General features: G+C 45.7%; 1 protein-coding gene across 10 annotated transcripts in view; it reads right to left on the reverse strand.

The window, feature by feature from the left end:
- The window catches only part of UBE2D2 (ubiquitin conjugating enzyme E2 D2), a 152,757-nt gene that overhangs the window by 44,809 nt on the left and 85,239 nt on the right, over nucleotides 1-22,709 (reverse strand). For all 10 annotated transcript variants that reach the window (XR_004537462.1, XR_004537463.1, XR_004537460.1 and 7 more), the window contains exon 6: nucleotides 11,130-11,223. Coding sequence is in view for 1 of the 10 variants with exons in the window: in XM_033926975.1 (XP_033782866.1) it covers nucleotides 11,130-11,223 (94 nt within the window). In the remaining 9 variants the exon portion in view is untranslated. The remainder of the gene's footprint in view (nucleotides 1-11,129; nucleotides 11,224-22,709) is intronic.

Consider the following 22,709-nt stretch of genomic DNA (forward strand, 5'->3'; position numbering starts at 1 on the left):
ATAACAGACAGAGGGGTGTAGCTGTGCTTTTCCATAAGAAACATACTTGTACTATGCACAAAGTGATTTCGGACTCTGAGGGCCGGTATGTAATTTGGGCAGGGGTGTTTCAGGGAACGAAATACGTTTTTTGCTCTATATATGCCCCTAATGTGTATTCTCATCGTTTTTTCTCTGTTTTAATTGCTGCCCTTGCTCCCTTTTCCGAGTACCAACTGGTGCTAGGTGGGGATTTCAATATTACTGCTGACCCCCTAATTGACTGTAAGCCTCCCAGGCCTCGTTTACCTCAAGGGGACCACAAGGGGATCAACTTTGTTACTTCGCAGTTGGGCCTTGTGGACCTTTGGCGCACGCTCCATCCAGACGAATCTGATTTTACTTTTTACTCCCCAGTGCATAAAGCACACAGTAGATTGGATTATTTGCTAGTTGCCCCACCCCTTCTGTCCGGAGTCCGGAGAGTGATGATTGAGGATGGAGTACTTTCCGATCATCACATGGTCTGGATGGAGCTTCTTGATCGCCAGGCGCCCCAGAGGACCTTGTCGGGCTGGAGAATGAATCCCACTTTGTATGAGGATAAAGATTTCCGCACTTTCTTGGTAAAACAATGGGATTCTTATCTAGCCGATAACCCCTCTTGTGATGTTTCCGAGGTGGTATACTGGGAGGCTAGTAAAGCTGTTTTAAGGGGTAAAATTATAGCTTACACCTCCCATAAGCGGAAGGTACAGGATAAGGCACTGCTGGATCTGTCCCGTCAGTTGGGTCAGGTGCGGGGGGAGCTGCATAGAAAGAGTTCCATAGCCCTCAAGAATCAATACATGGAGCTGCGACGTCAAATTAATGATTTGCTGGCGCAGAGGGCCCTAAGGGATATTCAGATGTATAAATACCGTTTGCATAGGTGGGGCAACAAGGCGGGGAAGTTGTTGGCCTCCTTGGTTAACCACAGGGCCCGTAGGCAACATATTCCCAAAATCTGGGCTCCTGATGGCTCTGAGGCAACTTCGCCCGAGGCTATTCAACAGAGCTTTGTACAGTTTTATCAGGCTCTGTATGATCGGGGGAGCTGTGACACTGAGCAGAGAGCGGAGTTTTTTCGCGACCTTCCCCTTCCCGAGCTGTCCCAGGACCAGAGAGATGCACTTAATGCTCCAGTGCAGGGCATTGAGATCCAGAGAGCTATACGGGCTTTAAAGCTTGCGAAAGCTCCTGGCCCGGATGGGCTGGGCCCCGAATATTACAAATTGCTGGGGGAGAAGATTATTGGTCCCTTTCAGGCTTTATGTCAGGCCCTGTGTGAGGGGGGTTTGTCTCCGCATCGGCTTACTCATGCTCATATTGTTGTATTACCGAAGCCTGGAAGGGCGGAAGACCGAAGCCTGGAAGGGCGGAAGACCTATCGGCCTATATCCCTGTTAAATCAAGATATTAAGCTCTTCGCGGCCATTATGGCTGCACGACTTGGCAAGGTCTTGCCCGGTCTGGTTCACCCGGACCAGGCCGGGTTTGTCCCAGGGCGGTATTCGTCTGCTAATGTTTTGCGAGCCCTATCTGTGCTTCAGAACCCGGCGCTGCTACGGAGACACCAGGGTCAGGAGAATGCCCTTATTGTAAGCCTGGATGCGGAAAAGGCATTTGATAAAGTTCTCTGGGATTATCTCTTCTGGATTTTACCACAGATGGGTATCATGGGGAGCTTTCTGGCCGGGGTTCGTTCCCTATATGAGCAGCCGACTGCACAGATCTTGGTGAATGGGGCGCTCACCTCCTCCTTTTCCCTATCTCGAGGCACGCGTCAGGGATGTCCGCTCTCTCCTATGCTGTTCGTATTGGCCCTTGAACCTCTAGCGATTAAGATCAGGCACACTATGAACCTGCGGGGTATACATCTGGGGACGCAAGAATTTAAAATCAATTTGTTTGCTGATGATATGCTTATATTTTTGGGGGATGTTATTACGGGAGTGCCTGCACTAATTCAGATTATCCAACAATTTGGCATGTTTTCCGGTCTGAGTATTAATTTTGAAAAGTCGGAAGCTCTGGCGGTCCACTCGCACTGTGTGGCTCATCATGACCCTTCTTTCCCATTAAAATGGTCTGGGGGCACGCTTAAATACCTGGGAGTGTTTTTGCATGCGGACCCGCGGGTGGTATATAGAAAAAATGTACTAGACAAACTAGATGCGGTTGGAGCGCTTTGCAAGCGGTGGATGGACTTTCCGATTTCTTTTCTCGGTCGCGTTGCTCTTTTTAAGATGGTCCTCTTGCCAAAGTTGCTCTATCCTCTGCAGATGGTGCCTCTGTGGGTCACATGTAGAGATCTTAGGAAATATAAAGGCATTGTTTCATCTTTTATATGGCGCTCTAAACGGGCACGAATTGGTTACCCAAAGCTTATTAGAGAGCGGTCTCAGGGAGGGGTAAATCTCCCGGATCTTCGTCTCTATAACGTGGCGGCTTTGCTTCGTTGGGTGCACGAAATCTATACGGGTGAGACTAAGTTTGCCCCGCGGGGATTTTGGTCCATGTTGGCGGACCCGGTATCAGTGTTCAATCTCTTGAGACCCGGGGCTGGTACTTGTGCTTCCTTGTTGCGACCTTTGCGGACCGCTTGGGGTTGGTGGCGCAGAGAAGTGGGGGGTTCGTCGGGCCCCTCCCCTTTCTTGGAGTTCGTGGCTAATCCTGCTTTCCCTGCGGGTACACGTCTTCTTTGTGCGGGCTAGCAGATCCGGGTGCCGATTTGTTGGCCAGCTTGTGGAGCTGGGTTCGGGGCGACTGCCGGATTTTTTTGCATGTCAGGAACACTGGGCGTGGAATGCAGGGTCCGTACTGTTCTATCTCCAACTTCGTAGTTATTGTTCTTCGCTTCGGCTGCCGTCCGGGGAGTTACCCTCCTTTTCCCCGCTGGATAGGGCTTTCCTTTCCCTCTCCCTTGAATTTAACTCGCTCTCGGCTTGGTACAAACTGGGGAGAGATTGGAGGCCTGCTGAGGTTTTTCTGTCCCGAATGGCGGATGGCTGGAGCTCTGAGTTGGGTGAAGAGGTTACGGTTGATGAGTTGTCCCAATGCTTTGCGGATGGTGCGGGGGCGACTCCTAATGTTGCTCTACATGAGATTCATCTTAAGATCGTGCATAGGGCGTATGTAACCCGCTGCGTTGGATACACTATGGGCCTGTGGCCTGATGCCTTTTGTACCCGGTGTCCTGCTCTCAAGGGGACGCTAGTGCATCATTTTTTGGAATGCTCTTTGGTGGGACCGCTGTGGGTACGTGCACTTCAAGAGGTGGAGGATGTTTTGGGGTGCTCCCTGGAATGGTCGTACAGGACTCTGCTGCTTGGTGTCACGGATCCCCTAACTGAGGCTGGTGTTTCTGCGCCTTTGCAACGCTTTGTGCTGGTGGCCCTTGGGCTCGTTAAGAAGCTAATTCTGCAGCACTGGGTGGGTAGTGTGTGCCCTACGTTTCAACAATGGAGAGCTAGTATGTCCCAGATGGCGGTCTGGGAGAGGCAACGCAAGAAGGATGCCACTAGCTGGCAATCAGTGGCCTATGTGGCGTGCTGGGACTCGTTCTAAGTTGGGTCGGTTCCTTGGGATGCAAGGGGAGGGGGGGGGGGAACTGGGGCGGGAGGAGGGAGGGAGGTTTGTTTTCCTGTTGTTCTGTTTCAAACATGAAAAATGTGACCTTTCACGAGAAGGCTATGTTTGAATGCCTAATCTCTGGCCTAGCTGTATTGTATACCTGATTATTGTATCTATGCTGTTATTCTTTTTTGGCTTGGTTGCTGATTGTTCCTCTTGTGACTGGTTCATTCAATAAAAATATTTTCAAAAAAAAAAAAGAAATGAGAACATAACTGAAAGGTTTGAAGATAATTTGGCTCCCTGACATTGAACTGAAGTAAAAGTAACGAGGGTTTTGTTTATTTATATCCTGCCCTTACCAGGGCGGGTTACAAACTTACATACAAAATACAAACCAGATTGACATCCAACACACCTACCAACAAACAGGAATACAGAACAGAAATACAAACAATAAAATGCACAGGCGACCAGCACCTTACTGTCATCATCTCTACTTCATTTAACAGACAATCTCATACCCTGCCTATATTTCATCTGGCAAAAAAGATGCCGTTTGAGCAGTCTCTTAAAATTCTGTATGTTCTGTTGCTGATGAATATACTCAGGGAGATTATTCCATTGCCTAGGTAAATGTTAGCCTCAGTTCTTTCACAGATGGAATTTATAATTCTAATTATTTAAGGTAAAAAGAAAAATGAAAATTAGTTGCCAGACCGATGGCCAACATAGCACTTTGGTACAGTTGTTTGCCAAAGCGATCCATGGCCTTGCCCTCTCTGCCAGGAGGTACAGAGGCATACACAATAGCCCCTGAGGTTTTCTTCAAGGTTGACTCCACCAAGAGACTCATGTGGCAGTTGAGGCTTGTCAAACCCAGGAATAGGGACTACTCTATATAAAGAATCCAACTTATGAGGAGCCACAGGGATGGTAAGTGGCGTCTCCAGATTTTTATAGAAAGTCTCCCGTAAGGTATCATGAAGAGAAAGTTTGAATAGCTGCTTGGGTGGTTAATCGTAATTCAATGCCTCCAGGAACTATTTGGAATGATTGGAATCAACTTCAAGAGGGACAGATAAGGTCTCCGACATTTCACAAAGAAGCTTAGAGAAAGATGACAAGACAGGAGCCTCCTGGGATGAATGTTGAGGAGAGTCATCATCTGAAGAGCCTTCAGCCTCAGAGAGAAGAGGATCCTGCTCAGAGTCCCCCCACACATCTGAATCATGAACAGATCGGGTTCGGTGCTGAGCACTCGGTGTCGAAGGCTCAAGATGTTTTAAGTTTCTGCAACGCCTTGCGAGACCGCACCGGAGTCGACTCAGGTGATGTCTGCGTCGAGGAACGATGTTGTTGAGTTGACGGTGCCGAATCCTTGATGGAAAGCGTGCACACCGATGGAGACTCTATTGCAGGTGCTACCGGTGTCAATGGCTCAGACTGGGGGAGTCGATGTCGACACGTGCAGGATTTGGGTCAGCACCAGCATTTGAAAATGCTCACCCAGTTCTTCCTTAAACATACTGTCTATCTTTTGCCTAAGAGTAAACACCGGTACCACTGGCTTTTTCGCCGGTAACCCCCGGTGTGGCTCTACGCTCCGGAGATGAGGAGGCTGATGCTAAGGCACTCATCAAGATCGGAGCGGAGCACTTTCTGGGCTTTTTCGAGATTGGCAGGACTTGACTCACTGCTGCTTTGACTAAAGGCCCAGACGGGTTGGGGGAAGGATTCTTAGCTGGCTTACCCACAGAAGGTTGCGACACTGGCGAAGGTTCTGGTGACGCCAAATGTTGCGGAGTTGCCTTAGCCGTTGGTTATAGAGTTGAGTCTTCCTCCATTGCGACGCTGAAAAGGAGTTTCTGCTGTATGAAACGGTTCTTCAAGGTCCTTTTCTGAAGAGAAGAACGGGAGCAGGTTTCCAGCCGGTGCTTGAGCACCAAGCACTGGAGATACCGCGATGCGGGTCAGTTACTAAAATGGGCTGAGCTCAGTGATCATACTTTTTAAAGTTTCAAGTTTCAAGTTTATTCAGATTTGATTAATCGCTTTATCGTAATTCAAAGCGATGTACATAATAAAATTACAATTTAATAAAGTAATACATTAAAGAGTATTGACAAAACTAATGACACATTTAACAATACTGGAAACACTTAGGAAAGAGAGGGGCAAGAAGTTACATTATAATATAAAGATGGGGAAAACATTTAGGGAAAGTACATGAGGCAGGGAAAAGAACAAAGTCTTGGAATTATTTTGTAATGAGCCCGCCTGCGGGCGTGACATCGATGGAAATATGGCCCCAGCTAGATCAAAATCGGAGGCCAAAGTGGTTGAAGACGCCCCCCGCTGGGTCGAACCCGAAAGAGGGAAAAAGCGAAAATGTTTTTGATTTATTTTTTTTTTAGTCACTAAAGGAAAAATAAAGAAAATAAAAAAGAAATATGACTATAAATCATAAATCCCGATAACATAAGAACTGCCGCTGCTGGGTCAGACCAGTGGTCCATCGTCCCCAGCAGTCCGCTCACGCAGCGGCCCTTAGGTCAAAGACCAGTGCCCTGAGACTAACCTTACCTGCGTACGTTCTGGTTCAGCAGGAATTTGTCTAACTTTGGCTTGAATCCCTGGAGGATATTTTCCCTTAGGAAGAGCGTTTCAGTTTTTTACCACTCTGGATGAAGAAGAATTTCTTTACGTTTGTACAGTATCTATCCCCTTTTAACTTTAGAGAGTGCCCTCTCGTTCTCTCTACCTTGGAGAGAGTGAACAACCTGCCTTTATCTACAAAGTCTATTCCCTTCATTATCTTGAATGTTTTGATCACGTCCCCTCTCAGTCTCCTCTTTTTAAGGGAGAAGAGGCCCAGTTTCTCTAATCTCTCACTGTACAGCAACTCCTCCAGCCCCTTAACCATTGTAGTTGCTCTTCTATGGACCCTTTCGAGTAGTACTGTGTCCTTCATCATGTACGGTGACCAGTACTGGACACAGTATTCCAGGTGAGGGCGTACCATGGCCCAGTACAGCGGCATGATAACCTTCTCCGATCTATTTGTGATCCCCTTCTTTATCATTCCCAGCATTCTGTTCGCCCTTTTCACCGCCACTGTGCATTGCACGGATGGCTTAATTGATTTGCCGACTAGTGAACAAAAAAAGTTTCAATGGCCGTTGAAAAACACGTCTTCTTAGCTCTGCGGAAACTAAGAAACTGAGGGACCGCATACCTATGTCGGGCGGGAAGACACTCGCACAAGCGTGGTGCCGGCTATTGCGAACTTTCTAAAGTCTTAAAGTAGCGATGCATTTTTAAAGTGGTCCGTACCGGGGCTTCGTCGGTGACGTCACCCATACATGAGAATATGCTGCCTGCTTGTCCTGGGATAACTTAGTTTCCTAGCGCATGGCCAGAAAGAGTTTTCTTCTTTCTTGTGTCTCTTTATTAATGTCAGGGTATATCCATACCCGATGTCCCATGAAAAGATTCTGAGAATTCGATAATACAGTTTCATTACCGTGTTCAAGTCCTGCTGAAAAAGAAAAGAAACTAATAAAGTAGATCTTTCATCTATAGTTGATATTGTTTCCTCCAAGATTGCAGATATATTTTCCAAGTCCATAGAGACCTGCCTCTGAGAGTCCTGATTAACAGCACTTGGTTCACCTCCTTGTTTTATAATAGGTATAGGTAAATAATAAATTTTGTTTAACGGTGGAACACATTCAGGGGCAAACTTCAGCACTTGTATCAAGTAGTTCTGAAATAATTCCACTAAGGAAGCATTTGGTGACCTAGGAAAGTTCAAAATACGCAAATTGAGTCGCCTATTGAAGTTTTCAAGCTGTTCTATTTTTTTTATGTACAAGCACTTTGTCTTTAATCAAGTTTTCAGTCACTGTTTTTAATGTAATAATTTCTTGATTAGCATTTATAAACTTCACTTCACTCTCCAATTTTAATTCTTCAATTACTTTTGATAAAGAGTCTACTTTCCCTACCAGTAATACAGTTTCTTCAATGGACTTCTATAGTGTTCTGTCCAGTTTCTGAAGCATTCCCCAGACATCCATCAGGGTCACATCCAAATGGGGCTGAAGGAGATATCCCAGCCTCAATAGATCTTTTTCTCATGGCTAAGTCCTCTAGTTGGTGCCCCTCTCCAGTCTACACCCATAACCTCCTCGGTAATGGGATTCCTCTGGTGCTCAGCCGTTGTCTTTGCCGGACATGGAGGAGTAATTTGTTCTGGGGGCAAAAGAGAAATTTCTGGCACAGGTGTAGCGGATAGGTCCCAAGCTGCCGACATCAACAGGTTCTGTCCCATAGTTTACATAGGAGTTCGGACTGCAAACTCGAGAGTTGTTTGGCATAGGGGTGTCGAAGAATTTGCTTTGAAGGTCCAGTCTGGACTGTGTCCTTATGCTTGGTATGCAGCATCAGAAACACCGCAAATAGAGGAAAATTTTCAGTCCAGGAGTGTTCATGAGTACCGAAGCCACTCACACCACCATCTTGAACATGCCCCCACCCTGTTCCAGAAATAAGATTTACAGACCCCTCTGATTTTCATCATAGGCTGTCATAGCCTTACTCACTGTGACCTGTGCTGACAATGTGCTGCAGCCTGCCTCAGCAACAAAAGTATCTGGATCAAGGAGAAGAAATCACTGCCTCACAACGAAACTTCCTTCCAGCGCTGATTCTCTGGGCTGTAAGTCTGACTGGTGTCTGAGCCTCCAACCCCTGCGGATATGAAAGGGGGTTGGCAAAAAGCTTAACAACCTGCTCTCAAGCCCCTGCAATGCAGTAGGTGAGCAATGCTACAAGGAGGAATGGATCCTGAGCTCCAAAAAGGCTTCTGAAGGCTGGACAACAGATACCACAAGAGATTGGTCTGTCAGCTACAGACTGTACTGTACTTCTCCTCCACACAGGCAGAACTGTAACCTCGACTAGGGGAGCTCTTCGTAATGAAATGTAGCAAAGAGACCAGAAAAAAAGTAACAATACAGAAATAAGCAGAGAAGATCAAAAAGACTTCTTCCGGCTCACATGCACTAGAAAAAAAACTGAAGGGGGCAGCAGAGCCCTCTGGTGAAGTAGGAGAGATTCAAAAGCTGGAGTGGATTCCTTCTGCTCAGCTCGTGAGCACTAGGATATTACCTATCTGTTCAGAATGACACACCTATTGCGTTAGAAAGTTACTTATCCACAGTAAGGAAAGTAGGATACATATTCTCATATATATTCCCAGTTCCTCTTGAAGCTGATTTCTATTAGAGATGTACTGGCTATGTTCCACCTAACAGAGGCAAGTTGGAAGGTGCATGCATATATTGTGAACTCTCAAATTATTATTATTTTTTTAAAGCTGTTCCCATGCAGGGGGCTTCACTTGATGATGTCCTTGAAACACACCTATTGTAGGTAAATCACTGTTTTAGTCCTGAGCCAATCCCCTTTCACCTTCTTTGTAAGTCTCCTCATTCCATAGCTTCCTTTTAATTGATATAGGTCCATCTCTTCTACATTTATGCCATCAAGGTATTTAAATTTATATATCATAGTTCCCCTTTCCCACCTTTCTTCTAGTGTATACATATTGAGATCTTTAAACCTCATATGCCTTATGACAAAGACCACCCTCTGAATGGACTCTATCCTATTTATATATTTTTCAAAGTGCAGTCGCTAGAATTGTACACATTTTAGTTCTAATTTTTATACACAGTGCAACTCCAGTAAACATTCTTTATTTCATCCTGGCCATCTCTACTTCTCCTGTGCTATTCTTTTTCTGCATAGGGTTCAAAATGGTTCGAATCTTTTCTCTCTAATTGCTCCTCAACAGTCTATTTCAACAATGAACATTCTAAACCAGGGGTGTCAAAGTCCCTCCTCGAGGGCCGGAATCCAGTCGGGTTTTCTGGATTTCCCCAATGAATATGCATTGAAAGCAGTGCATGCAAATAGATCTCATGCAGATTCATTGGGGAAATCCTGAAAACCCGACTGGATTCTGGCCCTCGAGGACCGACTTTGACACCTGTGTTCTAAACCCTTTTCATCCTCATATGGAATTCCACAAGGTTCCATTCTTTCACCTCTTCTCTTCAATATCTTCTTGTCACCATTTTTAAACATTTGCCAATCTATCGGTTTTACTGCTTTCGCGTACGCTGATGACATCCAACTATTGCACCCCATTGATCTAGGAAACCCAGACGAAATACCGATAATCAACAAGAAATTAGACTCAATAAAAAAATGGCTGAACATCAACAAATTAGCCTTAAATATCAAAAAAACAAAATCTATGCTATTCCCTTGGAAAAAGGACATTTCTTTAGATACTGCCTTCGTCCTAGATAATATTCCATTAGATTCAGTTTCTTCGTTAAAAATTTTAGGTATCATCGTGGATGACAAGCTTTCATTTCACGAAAACATAGGGAATACTGTTAAATCATGTTTCTATAAATTACGTATGATACGTTCTATATCCAAGTTCCTCAAACCTAAGTCTATCAACATACTGATTCACTCGTTGATTATTTCCAAAATCGATTACTGCAATTCCCTTTTTTTTAATATACCGCAAAAAGAAAAAAGGAGGCTACAAATCATACAAAATACTGCTATCAAACTTATTTACAATGCAAAAAAATCTGATCATGTCACTCCTCTGCTTTTAGACTCCCATTGGCTTCCTATTGCACATCGCATTTCGTTCAAAATATTACTGTTAGTTTTTAAATCTATGATCTATAATGAACCCCAGTTCATTACAAGAATGCTCATTCCATATAACGTTTCAAGGACCCTCCGTTCAGCTTCTAACAACCTGTTAACAATTCCATCTTTAAAAATAATTGGAACTAGAAGGCAAGATATGTTTTCAATTATTGCCCTCACCTTATGGAACTCTATGCCCCAGTACATTAGACAAAATTGTAAAGTACATTAGAGACATAAAGGACCTCATTTATTTTAAAAGAGTTTTAAAAACTTATCTTTTTAAGGATGCTTTTAATATTTGACTCTCAGATTTAAAAATAATTTTTTTTTTCTTTCTTTCTTTCTTTTTTTCTTCCCCTTCCTTGAGTTATTTTTACCTTTAATGTTTATTTTCTTCTACAAACAAATTGTAACTTTCCCCCTTAACCCTCACGGCTCATGTATGTTAACCCAGTATGCTTTTTTTTATTTAAAGTCAGTGTATTTGTATTGCTATTTTACTTGAATTGTACATCGCTTAGACATTTAATAAGCGATTTATCAAGCACTAATAAAACTTGAAACTTTTCATAGATTTCTTGGATTTATTGATGTGCTTTCATTGGATCAGAAAGATAAGATGGATATTCCAAAGAGGTTTTGACTTGAAGCTACATAATATTTGTTTATCTAAATTCTCCGCACTCCATTAACAAATCTTGATATTTTTACCATTTGCTTGCATACACTAAAGTCATCCGTTTACCAATTTGAACAATTACCTGTTTATTTAATTACATACTTACTTTTCTCTATCTGTTTTATAGATCCGTGCAATTTCGGGCACTAAAGGATCATCTGGATTTGGATCACACAACAAAGAACAGATGGATAAAAGTACTAGGGTAAAAAAGAAAACCAAAATAAGGTAGAATCGGGTTTAAATTTTGTTTTTCATAGAATACAAACAGATTCTACAGCTCATAAATACTCCTTAAGACTTTCTGCACACAAGTAATAATATGAATTTCAACAGAGTAATTTATATAAATAAGACACCAATATATTTCATAATTATAACACTTCAGAAATGCATAAACGTTATCTTTGGAACATAACAGAATAAAGGAAATCTAACGCTTTCAATTCTGGATAATTTAGGTAGGGTTTTTTTTGCCAAGAACAAAACAAAAATAAGGAGAAATTAACAATATAATTTACAGAAAATATCCAAATCATAGTCCACAGTAGTTGAAGGAAATCCCAGAGAAAAAGAGATTATGTACATACCCTAGTAAGCTCTTTACCAGTAGATAGATGAGACACTCTAAACCAGGGGTAGGTAATTACGGTCCTTGAGAGCCACAGAGAGGTCAGGTTTTCAGGATATCCACAATGAATGAATGAGATGGATTTGCATGCACTGCCTCCTTGAGATGCAAATCTATCTCACAGTAACATAGTAAATGACGGCAGATAAAGACCTAAACGGTCCATCCAGACTGCCCATTAGTTATTCTCATTAGAAATATATGATTAAATTAACTTGTCTTTTCTTTGATATTTCTGGGCCAAAGACATGAATATTTATTGTGGATATCCTGAAAACCTGACCTGCCTGTAGCTCCTGAGGACCGAATTGCCTACCCCTGTTCTAGACAGATGGGTAGTATCTCCAAGGCCGCGTGCCATCTGCAGAAGGAATCCACTCTGGATTTTTCCTTTTGTCTCTGATGTACTTACCATGTATGCTTCCAACATGTACTCGATGCCTTTACACTGTCTATCACTCTGACTTTCTCCCACTCAGCTTGTATCCACCCTCTTCACATGTACTCGACGACTTCATTGTAATTATTTTTGCTGAATAAAATTATTATTATTACTTCACTGGGCTCCTTAGTTCCACCTGCAATTAAGAACATTAGATTTGTCGCTGCTGGGTCAGACTAGTGGTCCATCGTGCCCAGCAATCCGTTACGCGGCGGCCCTTAGGTCAAAGACCAGTGTCCTAACTGAGTCTAGCCTTACCTGCATTCGTTCTAGTTCAGCAGAAACTTGTCTAACTTTGTCTTTAATCCCTGGAGAATGTTTTCCCCTATAACAACCTCCGGAAGAGCGTTCCAGATTTCTATCACTCTCTGGGTGAAAAAGAACTTCCTTACGTTTATAAGGAATCTATCCACTTTCAACTTTAGAGAGTGCCCTCTCATTCTCTTCACCTTGGAGAGGGTGAACAATCTCTCTTTCTCTACTAAGTCAATTCCCTTCAATATCTTGAATGTTTCGGTCATGTCCCCTCTCAGTCTCCTCTTTTCAAGTGAGAAGAGGTCCAGTTTCTCTAGCCTCTCATTGTATGGCAACTCCTCCAGTCTCTTAACCATTTTTGTCCCTCTTCTCTGGACCCTTTCGAGTAGTACTATGTCCTTTTTCATGCATGGCGACCAGTGTTGGACGCAGTATTCCAGGTGGGGGTGTACCATGGCCCGGTACAGCGGCATGATAACCTTCTCAGATTAGTTTGTGATCCCCTTCTTAATTCCTAGCATTCTGTTTGCCCTCTTTGCTGCCGCCGCGTATTGCGCGGACAGTTTCATTGACTTGTCTAGAAGTATTCCCAAGTCTCTTTCCTGGGGGCTTTCTCTGAGTATAGCACTGGACATCCTGTATTCGTGCATATTTGTTACCGACATTTATCACCTTGCACTTGTCCACGCTGAACCTCATTTGCCATTTCGCGGCCCATTCGAGTGTGTTTATGTCTTGTTGTAGGTCTTCACAATCCTTCTGTTTCCTCACTACTCTGAATAACTTTGTATTGTCCGCAAATTTAATCACCTCACTCATCGTGCCAATTTCTAGGTCGTTTATAAATATGTTGAAGAGCACAGGCCCGAGCACTGAACCCTGTGGCACTCCACTCATGACGCTTTTCCAGTCCGAGTATTGACCATTTACCCCAATCTCTGTTTCCTATCCGCCAACCAGTTTTTAATCCACGTGAGTATATCACCCTCGATTCTATGGCTCAAAATTTTTTGAAGTAGACGTTCATGCGGGACCTTGTCAAACACCTTCTGAAAATCTAGATATACGATGTCGACTGGGTCACCCTTGTCTATCTGCCTATTTACTCCCTCGAAGAAGTGCAGTTAGTTTTCCAAGCAAGATCTTCCTTTGCTGAAGCCGTGCTGGTTGGTCCTCATCAGTTTGTGATCGATGATGCGGTCCTTTATCAGCGCCTCTACCATCTTTTCCGGTACCAAAGTCAGACTAACTGGTACCCAAGCACCAAATAAACATGAAGCAGAGGCAGCTGTAGCAACAGGCTCAGAAACAAACTATTCTGCTCAAGAAGTAAAACAAACAGTAATGTACACCGCCAACAAAGGCTTTAAAGGAGCTCAGAAACTATTCCCATACAAAACAATCTATCTGTTGGAGGACATCCTCATGGCTTACTTCTATTTGCGACAGTTTTTCTTCTTGGTCTCCACTTATGATCTCTTCGGGTTCAGGTATATTGGATGTGTCCTCGCTTGTGAAGACTGACGAGAAGAACTTGTTTAACCTGCCAGCTGCCTCTTTTTCCTCCTTTATCACTCCCTTTCTGTCTCCATCATCCAACGGTCCTACTTCCTCCCTCGCCGGTTGCTTCCCTTTAACATATCTGAAGAACGTTTTGAAATTTCTTGCTTCCCCAGCCAGCCTCTCTTCGTATTCTCTTTTTGCTTTCCTAACCACTCAGTGACATTCTTTTTGGTGTTTCCTGTGTTCCTTCCAATTTTCCCCAGTTTGGTCCTTTTTCCATTTTTGGAACGATTTTTTCTTGTCTCCTATTGCTTTCTTCACTTCATTGTTCGATATTTTTTTTTTTTTTTTGCACCCTTTCCTAAACCTGGGAATGTACAGATTTTGTGCTTCTTGCACCGTGTCCCTGAATAGGGCCCAGGCTTTCTCTACAGTCTCCGTTTGTCTTGAGCTGTTTCTGAGTTTGCGGAGGCAACTTCTTATGTTGATCAAAAAGGATCAAACATTTGCAAGAGTATCTAAGTTGAAATTTAGCACCCAAAGACAGTACGGATTGTCTCAATTGCAGGAACTCTTTCCTTCTAGTCTGGGTTATCTTAGAAACATCTGGGAAGATATAAATCTTAGAATCCATAAAGGACACCTCTATAAGCCTAAAAAAAAGCCTAAGAAGTACATCTTTGTCTTGTTGAAAGACAAAAGTCACCAGAAGTGTAGAATATGAAATGGCTTCATCCACTGAGGTTTCCAATATTCTTGTTAAGCCCACTGCACTTGTCGAATCAGGTAACGCCTCTGGTTGCGAAGCCTTCTTAAATATTGGAAGGAAATATATCTTACTAGTCTTATAGCCCTTTACATTAACGGGTGCTAGAATATATGTGTGTGTGTCTGTCTTTATTTCTTTCTCTCCTTAGCCACTTTCTTTCTTTCTTTTTCCTTGGCTGTCCATCACCACCCCTTGCCTGCTCCCCCTGTCCATTCTCCCTTCCTTTTACCTCTCCTGTGTCCACCACCACCCCTTCACTGCTCTCCTTATGCAGCAGCAGCCCTTCTCCCTTTGTTTTACCCCCCTGTCCAGCAGCACCTCTTTCCTTCTCCCCCTGTCCAACATTAGGCCTCCGTTCTTTTTTCTTCACCCCCCTGTCTATCAGCACCTTTTCCTTCTCCCCCTGTCCAGCAGTAGGCGTCCCTTCCTTTTTCTCCCCCCCTTCCTCCTTCTTATCCCTATGATACACTTACCTTACTCTGCCCCTGATCAGAGGTCCCGACAGCCGCCCAGTTGCACCCATTGGAAAAGTTCCCTCTGCCGCATCCCACACCCCTCCTGATGCGACTCCCGCTGTCTTTCTTTCTGTCTGTCTCTGTCCCTGGCCCCCTTTGTCTGTCTGTCTTTCTGTGTATCTCCCTGCCCTGTGTCTTTCTTCTTTTTGTCTCCCTTCCTCCCTCTGTCTGTCTGTCCAAAGCAGCATTCCCTCGCCCTCCATTTCCCACCCACCACACCAGTTCCCTGTGCAGCAGCATTAGCGTTTCCTCTACCCCCCTTTCCCTTCCTGCGGGCCCGACTACACATGGCGATTCAAGCAGCGTGTGCAGCAGTGTTCACACGCTGCTTCGGGTCCTTCTACTGCCCTGATTTACTCTGGCACATCCCTGATGACATCATCAGAGATGCGGCAGAGCAAATCAGGGCAGTAGAAGGCCCCAAAGCAGCGTGTGAAGACTGCTGCATACGCTGCTTGAATCGCTGGGTAGGTAGTCGGGCCCGCAGGAAGGGAAGGGGGGGGCGGCAAAGGACTTGGGTCAGTTTAAGAGCAGGGGCGGAAAGTTGCTGGGCTCCTCGGTGGGGGCGCTGAGCGGCCGCGATTCCTCTCCTCTGAGACACCCCCCTGCCCGGCCGCCCGCTGGAGGAATGGAGATCGGCGGCTGGCTGCGGTCGGCTTGTGGAGGCATCGGCGGCTGGTGACGTAAGTGCGCATGCGCACTCCTACCTAAGGTGCCCTACATCTCACGGAAAACGGACGCATGCAGGTGGGAGTGCGCATGCACGGCTTAGCGTTTTATTATATTAGATGTAGATGTGGAAGTCCAGACTCAGGGTATTTAAACACTTCCTTTAAAAATTTATTAAATAGGTCTCTAGTAGAGAGTTGCGCGGGGACAGAAATCCCACCCATCCCCGCCAAAGTCCCACCCATCCCCACCCATCCCCGTGAGGACTCCCACCCGTCCCCACCCGTCCCCGCGAGGAATCCCTCCGACCCCACCCGTCCCCGCGAAGAATCCCTCCGTCCCCGCCCGTCCCCGCGAGGAATCCCCTACGTCCCCGCGAAGAATCCCCTACGTCCCCGCCCATCCCTATAAACTACAGAAATAGTTATTTCATTTAATTATGCTACTGAATTAAAGGCTCTGGTAGAAACCCATTTAAAAATAAGCAAAAAGACTTTATTAATTTGGAAATATTAATTGGGAAGAATATATACTTTGTAAACGGGTTTCTACCAGAGCCTCTAATGTTTATAAATTTTTATCAACACAACTAATATACTACTTTATCCTTAAGCAAAAAAAAAAAAAATAATAATTTTTTTCCTACCTTTGTTGCCTGGTTTCTGCTTTCTTCATATTCTCATTCAATTCCTTCCATCCACTGCCTCTCTTCTCTCTGTGTCTTCCATTTGCTCTGTTACTGTGCCTCTCCCTTTCTCCCCCCTCCCAAATTGGTCTGGCACCCATCTTTTTCCCTCCACTCCCCCCATAGTCTGGCACCTCTGTCTTCTTCCCTGCCAGGGTCTTCTCCCCATTCCCTCTTCCCCATTTCCTTCCAGTGTCCTTCTCCCCCACCATCTTCCCCATGTCCTGTCAGGCAGCATCCTTCTCCCCCCTCTGCCTTCCCCATGTCCTTTCAGCATCCTTCTCCCCCCTCTGTCTTCCCCATGTCCTTTCAGCGGCCTTCTCCCCCCTCTGTCTTCCCCATATCCTTTCAGCGGTCTTCTCCCCCCCTGTTTTCCCCATTTCCTTTCAGTGGCATTCTCCACCCCTTTGTCTTCCCCAGTGCTTTCAGCGTCCTTCTCCCCTCTCTGTCTTCCCCATGTCCTTTCAGCGGCCTTCTCCCCCCCCCTGTTTTCCCCATTTCCTTTCAGTGGCCTTCTCCACCCCTGTTTTCCCCATGTCCTTTCAGTGGCATTCTCCACCCCTTTGTCTTCCCCAGTGCTTTCAGGGTCCTTCACCCCCCTCTGTCTTCCACATGTGCTTTCAGCATCCTTCCCCCCCTCCTCCCGTTTACCCCATGTCCTTTCAGCGTCCTTCTCCACCCCTTTGTCTTCCCCAGTGCTTTCAGCGGCCTTCTCCCCCCTTAAGCGTCTTTTCTTCTCCACTCCACCTTTCCTCCCTCCCTGCCCCTTACCTTTGTGGCGTTTCCGCACCCGACCGACAACAGAACAGGCCCGGTCGGACAAATCTCCCTGTCCTGTAGCCGCGAATCTAAATTACCTTCTTACAGCAGCTGGAGTATTGAAGCTGCTGTAAGAGGTAATTTAGATTCGCGGCTACAGGGCAGGGAGGTTTGTCGGCCGGGCCTGTTGTCGGTCGATCGGGGGACCTGACCAGCTGTGCACATTCTTCGGGGCGGACCGCCCCCTCCCCCCTCTTTCGTTCGCCATTGCCTTCTTCCTACCTGCCCTGCCGCACACAGCCGACCGGAAGTCTTCCTGATGTCAGCGCTGACGTCGGAGGAAGGGAGGGCTTTGCTTAAGCCCTCCCTCCGACGTCGCGCTGACATCGGGAAGACTTCCGTTCGGCTGTGTGCTGCGACAGTGCAGGTAAGGAGGAGGAGACTACCCTCGCGGCTCGAATGCAGTGCACTGCGATCCAACCCCGCAGGAACCCCGCGACCCTCGGAGGCGTCCCCACGGGATCCCCGCGACCCTAGGGGGCGTCCCCATGGGATCCCCGCGACCCTAGGGGGCGTCCCCACGGGATCCCCGTGACCCAAAGGGGGAACCCGCGGGATCCCCGCGGGTCCCGCGGGATTCCCGTCATCCCCGTTCCTGTGCAGTTCTCTAGTCTCTAGGAGACATTGCCAGAACCTTAGGAAAATTAAGAATTCTTAAATTAAGCATTTTGGTATAGTTTTCCATATTCTCAACTTTCCTTACTAGCAATAGTCTATCTTGCATTAAGGTAATTTGAGATTTTTGTATCCCTTGAATCTGTTGGTCCAAGAAGTCCACTTTTACCCCCTGTGTCTTCATTCCTTCCTGTAGTTCTTGAATCTTTTTTCCATGGACCTTGACTAGTGGTAGAGTTCCTGCACAGAGCTGGTACAAGGCGCGCGCTAAGATGCAAGCCTTTGACTCGCGCTGAATGGCATGCGCCGTTAGGTGCTGCTGTTTTAGAGTCTAGCAGCATCTGACGTATACATGAAGGGGGGCAGAGCCGATCCCACCGTCAAAATTGGAGAGCAGCTCAGCTCCCACTCTTGGTTTTAAAGTCCAGCAGCATCTGATGTATGCAGGAAGGGGGGGCGGAGCTGATCCCATGCCTGATGTTACTGGCAAAATTGGAAACCAGCTCAGCTCCTGCTCTTGATTTTAAAGTCCAGCAGCGTCTGAGGAATGAAGGAAGGGGGGCGGAGCCAATCCCACGCCCGATGTTACCAGAAAAATTGGAGAGCTACAGAAGATGCCATAGCTCAAACTTTATGGGCTGTGACCTGACTCTCTAGTTGCAGCCCAGCCTGAGCATAACAGAACGATATGCAGGAAGTCAACCAGTTGGTAATCGTTCTCTTCGAAACAGGATGCCCCAACTTGTTAGGATCAAAAGAGACGAAAAGTTGTGGAGATGATCTATGTAATTACACTTCTCCCTCGGTATTCGTGGGGGTTAGGTGCAGAGACGAACCACGAAGTGTGAAAAATCGCAAATAACTTCTTGGCCAGCTCTGACCCACCCCCGCCTTCCTCCTGCGTCCCCGGAACTTACCTGGTGATCTAGCGGTGAAGCGGAGCAGGAGCGATCTTCTTATGCTCCTGCCCCGTGAAGAGCCATCTTCAGAATGGCTGCCGTGAATTCCCGTTGTAGTCTCGAGTCTTGTTGGGGCTGCCACTGTAAAAATTGTTTTTCGGGTCGTGTCATAAAATATTTGCTGAATGGAGGGAATTGCAAAAAGGATTGCTAGGTCGACCAAAGTGGTCTAGAAGTAACATATGGAACCAAAAGTCTATCAATGAAAGTGGGTGAATGATTAGATAATACCTTGCAGGTGAAAAAAAGCACAGTTACTTACCGTAACAGGTGTTATCCAGGGACAGCAGGCAGCTATTCTCACATATAGGTGACATCATCCGACGGAGCCCCAATGCGGACGCCTCACAAGCAGACTTGCTTGAAGAAAGTAGAAGTTTTGAGTCGTCCGAAACGCGCATCCGCGAGTGCCTTCCCGCCCAGCACAGGGTGTGTCTCCTCAGTTCAGATAGCTAGCAGAGAAGCCAACCAGGGGAGGTGGGTGGGTTGTGAGAATAGCTGCCTGCTGTCCCTGGATAACACCTGTTACGGTAAGTAACTGTGTTTTATCCCAGGACAAGCAGGCAGGTATTCTCACATATGGGTGACCTCCAAGCTAACCAGAATGGGATGGTGGGAGTGTTGGCAACTTAGGAGAATAAATTTTTTAATACTGTTTGGCCAAACTGTCCATCCCGGCTGGAGAAAGTATCCAGACAATAGTGAGAAGTGAAGGTATGAACCAAGGACCAAGTAGCAGCCTTGCAAATTTCATCAATAGGTGTAGATCTGAGGAAAGCTACTGAAGATGCTACTGCTCTGACTTTATGGGCTGTGACTTTACTGTGAAGTGATAATCCAGCCTGGGCATAGCAGAAAGAGATACAAGCCGCCATCCAGTTGGAGATGGTGCACTTAGAAATTGGATGTCCCAACTTATTTGGATTGAAGGAGACAAAAAGTTGAGGAGCAGTTCTATGTGGTTTGGTGCGTTCCAAGTAGAAGGCCAAAGCACGTTTACAGTCCAGAGTATGAAGAGCTGATTCTCCAGGGTGAGAATGAGGCTTTGGAAAAAACACTGGAAGGACGATGGATTGGTTGAGATGAAATTCTGAGACCACTTTAGGTAGGAATTTCGGATGAGTACGAAGAACCATCTTAACATGGGGGTAATGATGGATATGACAATGAAGCCGACGGAACAGTGCGCAGCGGCCGCTAAGAAAGCAAATAGAATGCTAGGTATAATCAAGAAGGGTATTACAACCAGGACGAAAGAAGTTATCCTGCTGTTGTATCAGGCGATGGTGCGCCCGCATCTGGAATACTGCGTCCAATATTGGTCGCCGTAACTTAATAAGGATATGGCATTACTCGAGAGGGTTCAGAGGAGAGCGACGCGTCAGATAAAAGGGATGGAAAACCTTTCATACACTGAGAGATTGGAGAAACTGGGTCTCTTTTCCCTGGAGAAGAGGAGACTTAGAGGGGATATGATAGAGACTTATAAGATCATAAAGGGCATAGAGGAGAGTGGAGAGGGACAGATTCTTCAAACTTTCAAAAAATAAAAGAACAAGAGGGCATTCGGAAAAGTTGAAAGGGGACAGATTCAAAACAAATGCTATGAAGTTCTTCTTTACCCAACGTGTGGTGGACACCTGGAATGCGCTTCCAGAGGACGTAATAGGGCAGAGTACGGTACTGGGGTTTAAGAAAGGATTGGACAGTTTTCTCCTGGAAAAGGGGATAGAAGGGTATAAATAGAGGATTACTGCACAGGTCCTGGACCTGTTGGGCCGCCACGTGAGCGGACTGCTGGGCACGATGGACCTCGGGTCTGACCCAGCGGAGGCATTGCTTATGTTCTTAACATGATGGAACACAGTGAATGGTGGATCAGTAACTAAAGCTTGTAGCTCACTGACTCGTCGAGCAGAAGTGAGAGCAATGAGAAATACCACTTTCCAAGTAGGATACTTCAGATGAGCCTTATCAATTGGTTCAAACGGAGGCTTCATGAGTTGAGAAAGGACAATATTGAGGTCCCAAACCACAGGAGGCAGTTTGAGAGGAGGTTTGACATTGAAAAGTCTTTTCATGAATCTGGAAACCACCAGATGAGCAGAGAGGGGTTTTCCTTCAATAGGCTAATGAAAAGGCGCAATTGCACTGAGATGGACTCGTATTGATGTAGACTTGAGGCCAGAATTGGATAAGTGCAAAAGATAGTCCTAAACAGAAGATAAGGAGGAATGCTGAGGTTCCTTATGATGAGTAAAACACCATGTAGAAAATCTAGTCCATTTTTGGTGATAGCATTGTCTAGTGATAAGCTTTCTAGATGCTTTTAAAACGTCTCTTACAAATTGAGAAAACTGAAGAGGGGTTATGTTGAGAGGTACCAGGCTGTCAGGTGTAGAGACTGTAGGTTGGGATGAAACAGAGATCCTTAACTCTGTGTAAGCAGAGAAGGAAAAACTGGAAGAAGGCATGGCTCCCTGCTGCTGAGTTGAAGTAGAATGGAGTACCATGGTTGTCTCGGTCACCGAGGAGCGATTAGAATCATTGTGGCGTTCTTCAATTTGACTAGAGTCTTGAGAATGAGAGGGAATGGAGGAAATGCGTAGAGGAAGAGATTTGTCCATTCCAGAAGAAAAGCATCTGCCTCGAGGCGGTGAGGAGAGTATATCCTGGAGCAGAACTGAGGCAGTTTGTAATTGTGGGGAGCTGCAAAGAGATCTATCTGAGGCGTTCCCCATTGTGAGAAAATGTGATGAAGAGACGAGGAATGGAGAGTCCATTCGTGAGGTTGCAGGAGACGACTCAAGTTGTCCGCCAAGCAATTCTAAGCCCCTTGAATGTAGACAGCTTTGAGGAAGGTGTTGTGACACATTGCCCAGTCCCAAACTTCCAGAGCTTCTTGACAAAGGGAGGCAGACCCTGTCCCTCCCTGTTTGTTGACATAATACATGGCGACTTGGTTGTCTGTGTGGACGAGGACTACTGTGTTGTGAAGGAGATGTTGAAAAGCATGGAGAGCTTTGAGGATCGCTCTGAGTTCCAACTGATTGATATGACACTGATGATCCGTACTGGTCCAGAGGCCTTGAGTACGGAGACCATCGAGATGAGCGCCCCAAGCATAGGTCGACGAGTCTGTCGTGAGGACCTTCTGATGAGGGGGCGTTTGAAAAAGCAAGCCTCTGGAAAGATTGGAAGAGAGCATCCACCAACGGAGAGACTTTGCATTTCGGGATTTGGGGACTTTGCATTTGGGGATTAATAATTGGAAGGAACCATATATGCTGGGAGGTGAGAAGCTAATATGCACGGATGGGGAGAGGGACCTTGGCGTGATCGTGTCCGAAGATCTAAAGGTGAAAAAACAGTGTGACAAGGCAGTGGCTGCTGCCAGAAGGATGCTGGGCTGTATAAAGAGAGGCATAGCCAGTAGAAGGAAGAAGGTGTTGATGCCCCTGTACAGTGCCAAGTGACCAATAAAGGCAATTTGCTTATATCTTTGAACTCAGTTGCTTCCCTTTATATAAATGTTCCAACTACTTCAAAATATTCTTTCACTTTAAGTTTCTATCTCTTGGAGTATATTGCTTATGAAACTCTTATATTTTCTGTCATAGACCTCAGAAAGCTTTCTATGACAGAAAATATAAGAGTTTCATAAGCTATATACTCCAAGAGATAGAAACTTAAAGTGAAAGAATATTTTGAAATAGTTGGAACATTTATATAAAGGGATGCCCCTGTACAGGTCATTTGTAAGGCCCCACTTGGAGTATTGTGTTCAGTTTTGGAGACCGTATCTGGCGAAGGACATAAGAAGA

Source organism: Geotrypetes seraphini, chromosome 18 (assembly GCF_902459505.1).
Source record: "Geotrypetes seraphini chromosome 18, aGeoSer1.1, whole genome shotgun sequence".
In the NCBI taxonomy this organism is placed as follows: domain Eukaryota; kingdom Metazoa; phylum Chordata; class Amphibia; order Gymnophiona; family Dermophiidae; genus Geotrypetes; species Geotrypetes seraphini.